General features: G+C 44.1%; 1 protein-coding gene across 2 annotated transcripts in view; it reads right to left on the reverse strand.

Moving 5' to 3' along the window:
• Positions 1–2,454: 2,454 nt before the first annotated feature.
• LEKR1 (leucine, glutamate and lysine rich 1) overlaps positions 2,455–13,077 on the reverse strand; it is a 268,864-nt gene continuing 258,241 nt past the window's right edge. The window contains exons 12-13 of one of the 2 annotated variants that reach the window (XM_073579001.1): positions 5,629–5,907; positions 2,455–3,675 (exon numbers count right to left, since the gene is read on the reverse strand). In XM_073579001.1, the coding sequence (XP_073435102.1) occupies positions 3,262–3,675; positions 5,629–5,907 (693 nt within the window). In that variant the 3' untranslated portion in view covers positions 2,455–3,261. Of the gene's footprint in view, positions 3,676–5,628; positions 5,929–13,077 lie in introns of both variants that reach the window. The other variant, XM_073579000.1, reaches the window with a different exon arrangement.

Genomic DNA, 13,077 nt, shown 5'->3' on the forward strand with positions numbered 1-13,077 from the left:
CCTGGAGTTAGAAACAGTACAAAGAAGAGCCACAAACCAAAACTGATATGGAGCATGAAGGGATCTTACCGTAGTTAAGAAAAGTTACAGGAAATTCAAGTTGACAAAAAGATTTACAGGACCCAGCATGCATTGCAACAATGACTCAGTGCTGGGCCTAGTAATCAGAAGAAGCCATGGACTAACAAAGAGTCTTCTGGACCAGGGCGCTCCAAATCTTATTGTCCAACTCTACAAGACTTAAGGCCCCTTTACATTTAGCGATGCACCAGCGATCCAGACCTCGATATGACCCGGTCAGGATCGCTGGTGCATCGCTAAATGGTCGCTAGTGAGCTGCCACACAGGCAGATCTCACAGCGATGCAGCAGCGATACAGTGGTTGTTACTTACCTTTCAGACGCGGCGATCCTGACGTCCTCCCGTCCAAGTCCACGTGTCGCTCGTCGGCGCCAGCAGGAAGCGCCCGACGAGAAATGGAGCTGCGCGATCAGCGACAGACAGCGGGGGAGCCGGTCGGAGGTAAGTATCACACATAGCGATATCGCTAGCAGTATCGCTGCTGCGTCACAAAATCGTTAACGCTTTAGCGATATTGCTAGCGATATCGCTATGTGTAAAACCCCCTTTACAATTAATTAGTCTTGGGAAGAGACGTCTAAGGGGGAGCCATGATTTATACAAAAGATACAAAATACCAAAAATGTGGTTTGTATATAAAATCCCCTGAAAGACAAGAGTGCACTCCGTCCACCTGGAGAAAGAAAAGTTCAATATCCAGAGGAGGCAAGGCTTGCTCACCATTAGAACTATTAATCTGTGGACCTCAAGAGCAGGTCACAGTGGGAACCTTCAATGGTTTGGGAAAAAAGCTTTTTTTAAGGAAGATAACATGAATAATGATGCAATGGTGTAAAATTCTTGTTCTGAATGTTTATAATCCAGATCTGGAGACTTGGGATTCATAGGGAAAAAACTGCACTTTTATGGCAGATTTCTTCAGGCATTATACATGCACCTATACCCCATTCCCTTTCTCCTTTTCCATCAATCAGTTGAACTTGATGACCATGAATCTTTTACTATGTAAAACATAAAGCACATCTGCACTTATTATCTGTCTATAATATACATAGAATCATAGAATCATAGAATCGTAGAGTTGGAAGGGACCTCCTGGGCCATCTGGTCCAACCCCCTGCTCAAAGCAGGATTCGCTAAATCATCCCAGTTAGATGTCTGTCCAGCCTCTGTTTGAAGACTTCCATTGAAGGAGAACTCACCACTTCTCGTGGCAGCCTGTTCCACTCATTGATCACTCTAACTGTCAAAAAGTTTTTTCTAATATCTAATCTGTGTCTCCTCCCATTCAGCTTCATCCCATTGCTTCTAGTCTTTCCTTGTGCAAATGAGAATAAAGTTGATCCTTCTACAATGTGACAGCCCTTTAGATATTTGTAGACAGGAAGGGAGTACTGTCAGGAATCGAACCTGGAACCTCTTGTCTGCTGGCCAGCAGCTCAGCCATCTATAAAATCTTATAGGACACAAATTGCATTACAAAGCAGCATTGTACAAATACAGTCTAAAGTGCAGTAGACCGTTATAGAGTATTGGAGGAGATAGGGCCAGACTGGCCATCTGGCAATTCTGGCAAATGCCAGAAGGGCCTGTCTGGTTGTGGGCCGCCTGCTACGTTGTTAACAGAATCGGTGTTTTCAAGAGACCCATACTGTTAAAGAGCACAAAGTCACTTACCCCAGCAGGCCATGGGTGTCATTAGAAATATTGGTCTTGTAGTAAATCTTGCTTTCTTCAATCCAGGGTAATATATCCCACCTGGTGCTTGGTGACGGGGACAGCATGGGCCTGTGTGATTTCAAATGCCAGGGCTGAATTTCAGCCCCAGTCCGTACTTGGTAGGAGACATAGTTTGAGTATTTCATGTCTACATACTGCTACTTTGTGACTGGTGAAATATAGACTGCGATTACTACTAGTCACCAGTAGATGGCGAGTAGAGTCCTCGGAATGACTCCTGTCACCGGAGCAGTCATTACAGTAGGATATTACATTGTGAGCTGATGGTAAATGGATATATACGTGTGATGTATACATGTAACTATATATTGTACATAGATCGATACTGCATATGTTCTCTTGATGCTTTAACCAGGCCAATCCTTAGAGCTGGACAGCGGAGTGTAAGTCCCGGTGGGTTCGTACGTGTGCTTCCTCCGGCATACTGTGCCACCGTAACACCGTTGGAATCCTGCTGATGAGTTTCCCTCTCCTGGTTAAGAGATTTCCACAGGATCTCAGGTTGTGTTTGCTTTATACACAGCCACAAGGCCAAATGTTCTAAATGAACACAGACATCACTGATATGGACATAGCTGTGCCTGGAATTCCCTATAATTACAACTATTTAGGAAATATACAATGTAGCTGTCATTTATGTTTTTTGTCAGTACAGACGTATATTTTTTTATTTTAGGGAAGTGACCCAGCCTCCAAGTGTGAGGACATTTAGACAAAACTTTATAGCGGTTGGACATTAGTGAAAGAGATACATCCTTTTGACTTTGACAAACAGTGCCACTTTTGCTCTTGGCTGTTTCTGGTATTGCAGCAATTGTAATAAGGCCGGGGTCAGACTTGCGAGAAACTCGCACGAGTCTCGCATCTTAATACCTAGCACTGCTGCCTGCACTCGGGACCGGCGAGTGCGACTGCATAGCAATACATGCTGCCTCACACTCCGGTCCCGAGTGTCGATGGCAGTGCAGAGTATTGAGATGCAAGACTAGTGCGAGTTTCTCGCAAGTCTGACCCCGGCCTAAGGCTAAGCAGCAATACTACACACAGCCCATAGGTAATAGTGTTACTTTTCGTGGATATAAAAAACAGACCCTTCTTACCAATCGGGACAACATCTCAATTATTCAGACTCAACCTGCTTTTCCTGCGTTCCTCTCATTTTGGCAATATATACAGACCTATCTCAGTCCAAAATCCAGCAGGCTGTACACAGGGTGAGTTCAGTGATACCAGAGAGAGAGCATCTATAGCCTCACGCCTGCCCCGGCCTGCGCTCTTGTGATATTGCTCAGAGGGGCTTTTTCCAGAATAGAATAGTCTTGTATGGAGCCATAAATCCAGTCGCCATTTCTGCACCCAAGTTGTTCTTCTGGTATTTGGCCACTGTTAATTTTAGAAAAAAACTATTATCGGAGCTAAATAGGCAAATCTTCATTCCTGCTATGGCGGAGTAGAATTTCTCCTGAGAATTGCAGTAATTTTGTGCCGCGTATCAGTCAGGGACGATGTTCTGTCTTTTTGAGGGTGTGGTGACTGCAGCAGAGGTAAGCTACTACTACCACTACTCTGCCGCAGCTTGTTGTAGTTGGTGGCACTGGCAGAGCCATACATCCCGGATAAGCTCATTAGCTTGGTTCCATTATTGGTTGGTAAGCCAAGAGGAGCTTTCTTCTGTGCACCAGGCAAGATGAGAGCTGGGGCTGGCTTGTCTGCAGTCAATGTCCTCTGTGATAATAGGAAACTTCCACTGACTCTTTTCATTTCCAGCAGTTGCTGCTTCGCCTGTGTCAAGGCCTCAGTGAGCTCATAGCGTTCTTCACACTCCATGCGAACAGTTTCCTTAAGGAACTCAATCTAAAAAGAGAAACCTATTTAGTTCAGCACCAGACTAGCAGTTCTGACAAAAAATACTTACAGAGAGCCTGACAACAGAATTTGTCCCTATAAACTAAAGGCATGGCCATAATGGCGCTGTGATACAGATTAATCTGATACCTGATGTAATGGTATCTGCTCAGTGGCTGAAGAATACTAAGGATGTGGGGCAGGGTCTTCTTCTGGTTCTCTGCGCTCCCACCAGCCTCCTCTGCTTCTTGTGTAGGCCTTCCTTCTTCTTAAAATTCCATGCAGTCATTGTGTGGGTGACGTGTGCGCAGTGTGAGTCGGCGTCCTGTGTGCAGGACTTCAATAAAATGCGCAAATCGAGATTTCAGCCCGGTGAAAAGTTTACTGAGCCTAAATCTTGATCTGCGCATGCGCCACCTCCGGTGCCATTTTATCAAGGTCCTGCACACAGGACGCTGACTTGCACTGTGCATGCACCGCCCACAAAATGATGGCGGCAGAGCGGAATATTAAAAAGGAAAGTCTCTGAATATTCAGTGACCTTTACAAGAAGCTGAGGAGGCTAATGGGAAGGCGGAGAATGAGAATAAGACCCTGCCCCCACGTCCCACCCTGAAGCACACCACAGAAGACGCCATTTTCTGAAAACTTCATCAGGTGAGTAACGTATTTATCAGCCACTGAGCGGATCTCTTTACATCAAGTATCAGAATAATCAGCATCACAGCGTCATTATGTCCATGGCTTTAGTTTATAGGGCTAAATCCTGCTGATAGGTTCTCTTTAAAGCCAAGCATACAGGTTAGAGTGAGGTAGGTAACCTTCTCACCGTCACAGTCTGAATTGCTATATTTTTTATTTATGCTCCATTATAGGAACAGAAAGGTGGATATAGTAGAAGTGTTGGACCCATTTGCATGTTGGATACCAGTGGTGTCATTTGGACACCACTGATGTATCGGCCAGTGTTATTGGCCAGATCTGAGATGGAGACTCCAAATCGAGTCCCTAACATCTGAGCCTTACAGCCATTTTGTATCAGGCTTCCAATATATTTGTCACACAATGAAAGAGGTTTCTGCTTTTTTAAGTAAATGGCCATATTGAATAATGAGAACCTGAATGATCACGCAACACTTTTATAATTAATTATTAATGTACATAACCTAGGATAACAATAAGGAGCAAATACCCTGTAGTGAGTAAATAGTAATAGTCCATGTAAATAATAGTAATAGTACATGTAAATAAAATTGGGTACTTTGTTAACACTACTTTGATCAAAAAGCATAAAAGCCATCCCACCACGACAATCTCTAGTATTTTATTTTATTGACAATGTCATTGTGATTAATTCATTTATTGATGTTAAAACTGACTGCAATTATTGCTGGAAGAGATGGTGCAACCATTTATTATGATTAAGGTGTGTGATAACAATGTTCCATAAAATGACTATTTCCCAAACTGTTGTGCTCTTGGTCAGGTTCTCGTGTGATTAATATTTAATCTTGTTTAGAGATCAGAAACTGTTTAGTCTGATAAAAATGCAGCGATAAGGAACATTTGGTGGCGGCCCTCAGGGATCATGCATATGGCAAAGCCTGTACAGTGGCACATGGAGTCCCTACAGATCTGTATTACAGACCCTTAGGCAATCTGAGTGCTGCCATTTGGTGCTTCTGTGCAGAACTATATTATCCCCTAGAAACATTGCTTCTAGGGAAGAGTACTTCTGCATAAAATCAAAAGCATATGGAGGTGCAGAATGGGTCTTTAGCAAGCCGTACAGAACACAGATCAGTGAGCATGAGGCTTTACATCTTGCACTGTAATGGGCCAAGTGCATAATTCACATTTAATGGCTGCATTCATAATTACCATCTCATCTGCTGAATAAATGGATGTCAAATAGATCAAATGTTTATTATATTCCAGATAGATGAACCATGAACACTCTACCTCTTGCGTGGCCTGGTTCAGGTGGAGTCTCAGCTCTGCACTGTTTAAGTTCATCTCTTTCAGTTTGTCAGCTTTTGTGTGGATGTCTTTTCTCATGTCTTCCAAAACGGAGATGTTGTTGTCTTGCTCTCTTGTCAATCGAAGTTCCAGCTCAGAAACTGTTTTTTTCAGCTTTGTAACCTCACGTTCTTTACCCAGATCTTTCTCAGTAAGTCTTGCCTGAGCTTCGTGTAACTTCTTTTCCAGCATGGCCACCTCTGCGTAGAGTTCATCACACGCCTGGGAGATAAGAGAGGGTATCTGTAAGACATTAGAATAAAATTCATTTGTCTCATTAATGACTTGTAGATGGGATATGAAGATATACAATGCCCAAGTGACCAAAGTGAAAAAATGTGAATGAAATAATAGAGCATCTGTTCCCAGTGCTTGGGTTTGAGGGCATGTCAGGAAGCCCACCTTGTGTGTCCACAGACTCAAGAGACTTGGAGGTTAATGCAGTGTCCATTTCTCATGGTCACATTCTTTCCACATATATCTCACTGCTGTCCATGCGGAGGTGCCGACCACATAGCACAGACAGTATAGGAATCTGTAGGCCACACTCTTCTATTATGGTAGCAATCGATATCTCTTCGGGTATGTGCACACCACCAGTGATACGTGTCTATTTATCTTTGTGCCCACTGACAGCTAAAGATAAATGGAACAAGTGATTTATAATGTGTCCATGTGCAGAAATGACAACCTGAATTTTCATTTTTTTCTAGACAACTTATCAAAAAAAAATCAAGGGCAAACAACATTTTTAAGGACAGATGGGAAAGTCATCGTGAATTTAAATGATTACTATGTAGAACGCAATATTCAGATATGCAACCATTACCAACAATTACTTCAAGCTGAAGAACCTCCAGCTTCACCCAAACCACAGATGCATTCACATTTTTTCATGGACAGTGGAAACATTTTTACTGATTTTATTATGTAATTACATCTAAAGTTTTGCTATGACGCAGAGAAGCTCAACCGAGCAGGGGTGGCATTTATGCACATGTAATTGAAGTACATGTATCAAAGTACTACTGGCAGTTATAACATGGATGAATGTGACATGCATCTCTATTCTCTTCATACAGGTAACCAGCTTTTCCAATCTCTGCTCTGAATCCACTCCTGTGTCTCCATTCATTGTCAGCAAGCAGTTAATCCTGAATGCTATCTATGTGTTTTCAACTATGCAAGCTTATATCTGGTATATAGTTTTTTTTTCAACTTACTCTGCTTGTCCCCTTATGTTGTGAGGTCAAGAAACTTTTCAAAGTGCTTTATGATCCATGTAGTGCTGGACATGTGTTTATTTGACCACAACACTTTATTGGGTCCTGGTGTCTCAATTTAGTGTGATTGATTAACGAGAAGAGAGAGAGCAAAAAAAAAAAAAAAATCTTAGCCTTAACCTCCTATATATTCAGACCTAGCTAGGGGGAGCATTTATGCAGGGGTGGCATTTATGCACATGTAATCGAAGTACATGTATCAAAGTACTACTGGCAGTTATAGCATGGCAGTTAGACAGGGCAGGAGACAGGTAAGACATTTATATACATCTACTCCCTGTACATTAGGAGTACAACAAATATATACCATATGCATTTGTGTAATTTTTATTCTGGCCGCTGCATTCACACACATCCACCGCCCTGGCATTAACTCTCTACACTCCATCCATATTGGCCCCTCGCTTCTTTTCTATCCTATGTATAGCACTCACGCTCTTTTCACGTTGTTAAATTGCACAGATCCATTCAGTTCCACCATTCAACATCAGAGACGCTCTCACAAATCACTTAACCATCTGCTCAATCTTTCTATCCTCCTTCTCCTAGTCGCAGGAGACATTGCTCCCAACCCTGGTCCCCCATGTTATAGAAAGTCAAACCCCCCGACTGCTACACTTAGAAACCCCTCTTATCTTATTAATATTCCCTGCATGCCATCTGTCTCTCTTAATTGTGCACTTTGGAATTCTCGCTCAGTGTGTAACAAACTCTCCTTCATCCATGACTTCTTCCTTTCTAATTCTCTTAACCTCCTGGCTCTTACTGAAACCTGGATCCAGCAGTCAGACACTACCGCTGCTGCTGCTCTTTCATACGAGGGGCTACACTTCTCTCATACCCCAAAATCAGACAATAGAGCAGGTGGAGGCGTTGGTCTGCTCCTATCACCAAAATGTACCTTTCAGGTTATCCCTCAAGTACCCTCACTTGTCTTCCCTTCTTTTGAGGTCCATGCCGTCAGACTCTACACCCCCTTCTCCATGCGAGTGGCGGTGGTGTATCGTCCTCCCGGCCCCTCCCATCAGTTCCTGGATCATTTTGCCACTTGGCTTCCACATTTTCTCTCCTGTGACATCCCTACCCTCATCATGGGAGATTTAAACATCCCCATTGCTCTTCCCCTCTCATCATCTGCTACTCACCTTTTATCTCTAACCTCCTCATTTGGCCTTACGCAGCGTACTAATTCTCTAACGCATGAAGACGGTAACTCCCTCGACTTGGTCTTCTCTCAGCTTTGTGCAGTAAATGATTTTGCAAACTCCCCTCTCCTGCTCTCTAACCACAATTTTCTTTCATTCTCTATCAAGAACTGCCAGGCTGCTCAGGTCACCCCCACTGTCCAGACTTATAGAAACATACAGGCTATTAACACCCAGAAACTTATGAAGAACTTACAGTCTTCATTGGCCCCTATCTCCTCCCTCTCATGTCCTGATTCTGCATTGAAGCATTACAATGAAACACTTCAAAGTGCCCTGGATGAATTTGCACCCCCTATAAATAGAACACCACAACGCAGACGGCGACAACCCTGGCACACGGTGCAAACACGTTTCCTGCAGCAGTGCTCCAGGTGCGCCGAACGTCTGTGGAGAAAATCCAATCTACACGAAGATTTCATCCATTTTAAGTTTATGCTTAGAACATACAACACTGCCCTTCACCTCTCCAAACAAACCTATTTCAGCACCCTCATCACCTCACTGTCCAATAACCCGAAACGTCTCTTTGACACTTTTAATTCTCTACTCAATCCAAGAGTACAGACCCCAACCACGGAGCTCCGAGCTGACGATCTGGCCAATTACTTCAAAGAAAAAATTGACCAGATTCAACAGGAAATTATCTCCCAATCACCTCATACCATGCACTGTCCTCCCTCCCCCACTGCATCTAGCTCACTCTCTGATTTTGAACCAGTCACAGAAGAAGAAGTAAGCAGGCTCCTTGCATCTTCTCGCCCAACTACTTGCACCAGTGACCCATTTCCGTCACATCTCCTCCAGTCCCTTTCCCCTGCTGTCACCCCTCACCTAACTAAAATATTTAACCTCTCTCTTCTGGTATTTTTCCCTCCTCATTTAAGCATGCCATCATACATCCACTACTTAAAAAACCATCCCTCGACCAAAACTGTGCCGCTAACTATAGACCTGTCTCTAATCTTCCCTTCATCTCTAAACTCCTGGAACGCCTGGTCCACTCCCGTCTTATCCGCTATCTCTCAGAAAACTCTATTCTCGACCCTCTCCAATCCGGTTTCCGCTCTTTACACTCCACTGAAACTGCCCTCACTAAAGTCTCTAATGATCTGCTAACAGCTAAATCAAATGGTCATTACTCCATGCTAATTCTCTTGGATCTCTCTGCAGCATTCGATACTATGGATCATCAGCTCCTCCTCACTATGCTCCGTTCCATTGGCCTCAAGGACACCGTTCTCTCCAGGTTCTCCTCCTATCTCTCCGACCGCTCCTTTACTGTATCTTTTGCCGGTTCCTCCTCCTCTCACCTTCCCCTTACTGTTGGGGTCCCCCAAGGATCGGTTCTAGGCCCCCTCCTCTTCTCCTTGTACACTGCCCCTATTGGTCAAACAATCAGTAGATTTGGTTTCCAGTACCATCTCTATGCTGATGACACCCAATTATACGCTTCTTCTCCTGACATCACGCCAGCCTTTCTAGAAAACACCGGCGATTGTCTAAACGCTGTGTCTAACATCATGTCCTCACTATTTCTGAAACTGAACCTGCCAAAGACTGAACTCCTGGTGTTTCCTCCCTCTACTAATGTACCTATACCCGACATTGCTATTTCTGTGGGTGGTTCCACTATTACTCCCCAGCAACAGGCCCGCTGTCTTGGGGTCATACTTGATTCCGAGCTTTCCTTTGCCCCCCACATTCGATCACTGGCTCGCTCTTGTCATCTGCACCTCAAAAACATTTCTAGAATTCGACCTTTTCTTACTTTTGACTCTGCAAAAACTCTTACTGTTTCTCTTATTCATTCTCGTCTCGACTATTGTAACTCTCTTCTAATCGGTCTCCCTCTTACCAAACTCTCCCCTCTCCAATCTGTCTTGAATGCTGCAGCCAGGATCATATTCCTCACCAATCGTTACACCGATGCCTCTACCTTGTGCCAGTCATTACACTGGCTACCCATCCACTCCAGAATTCGGTATAAACTTATTACCCTCACCCACAAAGCCCTCCATGGCTCAGCACCACCCTACATCTCCTCCCTTGTTTCAGTATACCACCCTACCCGCGCCCTCCGTTCTGCTGATGACCTGAGGTTAGCATCCTCAATAGTCAGAACCTCCCACTCCCGTCTCTAAGACTTTACACATGCTGTGCCAATTCTTTGGAATGCACTTCCCAGGTCAATACGATTAGTCCCCAATCCCCACAATTTTAAGCGTGCCCTGAAAACGCATTTATTCAGACTGGCCTATCGCCTCAACACATTAACCTAATCTATCCCTGTGTGGCACAGCCAAAAGTTTTACCATAACCAGATTTCCCGCATCATGTTCCCACATGCTTTATGCATCCATTAGCCCTCTGTATCCGTACTGTCACACACCTAACATTATGGCTGGTCCATACAATCGGCAACTGTTACCACCCACCTTTAGTGTCTACCTCTTTCCTCATAGACTGTAAGCTTGCGAGCAGGGCCCTCTTTCCTCTTGGTATTTGTTATGATCTCTGTGATTATTGTTATGCTGTAATGTCTATTGTCTGTACAAATCCCCTCTGAAATGTAAAGTGCTGCGGAATATGTCGGCGCTATAAAAATACAATTTATTATTATTATAACCGTGTGATGAAGTCACCAAACAGCTCCACGTATCTCCGCTTCTGGCCCTTATTGATCACAACATGGAAAGGTAACTAGTCACAACTAAATCCTCAGTTTAGACTTGAGTGTAAATAACATTGTTAGGCCACGGTCACACGTTCCGTATTTGGTTAGTATTTTACATCAGTATTTGTGAGCAAAAATCAGCAGTTTGTGAAAAATACAGAAGTGGTGAAGTGTGTCCACTCCACTTTTCTTCTGATTCTTCCACTTCTGGTTTTGGCTTATAAATGCTGATGTAAAATACTGACCAAATACTGAACGCGTGCACTTGGCAATAGAAAGGGATTTTCTCATGATTCTTATGACACTTTGTGATTGTGGGGGTACAGGTCTGTTCACATGCTGCATTTTTGCAGTGTTTTTCTGTGCATGTTTTTTTGCCACAGAAAAAACAGCATTTTAAGTAACAGCAAATTGAATGAGATTTCTGAAATCTCATGCACATGTCCTTATTTTTTCTTTACAGATTTACACCTTCAAGTCCCTTTTTCACATTCGCAGACTGTCAGTTCTTTCAGCATTTTTCACCCATTTAAATGAATGGGGGGAATAAAAACACATTAAGGCCGGTTTCACATTTGCGCTTCAGGGCGCAGCGACGGCCTGCGCACGGCCGCCGCTAAGCCACGCCCCCTGCCTCGCCTCCGCCGGTAGCTCCGCCTCCGGGCGCATGACGCTGCATGCGTCATGCGTCCCCTATGTTTATCACTGAGGGCGCAGGCCGTGCGCAGTATGCGTTTTTGCGGCGCCTGCATCCTTTTGACGGTGCAACCTGTTGCAATTTGGTTGCGCTCGGCGCACCGTCAAAAGGAGGCAGGCGCCGCCAAACGCATACTGCGCACGGCCTGCGTCCCCAGTGATAAACATAGGGGACGCATGACGCATGCAGCGTCATGCGCCCGGAGGCGGAGCTACAGGTGGAGGCACGGCAGGGGCGGGGCTTAGCGGCGGCCGTGAGCAGGCCGTCGCTGCGCCCTGAAGCGCAAATGTGAAACCGGCCTTAAATGCATGTTAAACCCAGAAAAAATGCATGTACAGTTTTTTGGCAGCAGAAAAATCTGCTGCAATTACTGAACGTGTGCAAGTATCAAACAACGGCAAGGACTACCACCAACACAGGGACTGTAGTGCTGATTTAGCGCTACATGCTCTTCAGAGAAGCGCTCCAGGATGGGCTCCAGGCCCTTCATTCTCAGTCAGTGGGGGGGATCTTGGCAGTTGCACACCCACCAATCAGAAAATGATGGCATATCCATTGCTTTATTACTACTCTATTATATGATGATACCATGCAGAAATAAACATAAAATATATTCAATAAATTCTGAATGATCAGAATTGAACTAACACGACGTGACTAACACGAGGCAGCATAAAGGTGATATTTAGAGAAGAACGTTCTGAGTAATGAATGTGGGAAAACGAGCAGAGGAAAAAGAAAGGCGACAATAGAAATGATAATAAAAGACGGATGATTGGATTCTCCTGAGAATGAGATGAATGAAAAGTGTGAACACGCAAATACAGAATTGCAGAGTAGCAGGTCACTGGAGGAGCACGGAGGCTGATTGCAAGAGTGGCCAAAAACTGCGTATTTCAGGCCATGTTCCCACGTAGTGTTAAAAGCAAAATGGATGTGAGTTCATGAAAACCCAGGTAAACGTGGCGTTTGAAGACGATGCTGAACAGCGCGTTTTTTGTAAGTTTTTTCCTATATCTATAGGGAGACTGCAAAAAATAAACCACATTTAAAAACACATGTAAATAAAGATTTTCTGTACTAAAAACACACATTAGAAATCTCTGCTTAAAATGAGTCTTCAAAACATATCATAAGATGGGAAAAATGCGTAAAAAAACGGCAAACGCGCAATAATCAAGATTGTTAGTGCATGTTTTGGTGTGGACACTTGCTATAAACATTTGGCTAAAAAGCAAAAAAAATCAGTCTGAAGGCACTGAGGTCAGTGGGTGCTCTAGTTCGCTAGCAGAAACCACATGAACCAGGGTATATCCCACCGCTCTCCGTTTACTGTGGGCGTAGTACTACTCAGACAACACAGGGTGAAGGTAAAACAGTGTGACAACACGTTATTGAACCATAAAAGAGGCAAAAAACATGTAGAACAGTCCCAGCAAAATACTCAAGATGGTGAAAATTACAGTCTCACCCTTACTCTGACTTGCCGGGATAAAAGCAGCAGTGACTTCTGAGCTTCCAGGGCCGACT

The sequence above is a fragment of the Dendrobates tinctorius genome, unplaced genomic scaffold, assembly GCF_039654945.1.
Source record: "Dendrobates tinctorius isolate UK_male_01 unplaced genomic scaffold, ASM3965494v1 ptg000060l, whole genome shotgun sequence".
Lineage (NCBI taxonomy): Eukaryota > Metazoa > Chordata > Amphibia > Anura > Dendrobatidae > Dendrobates > Dendrobates tinctorius.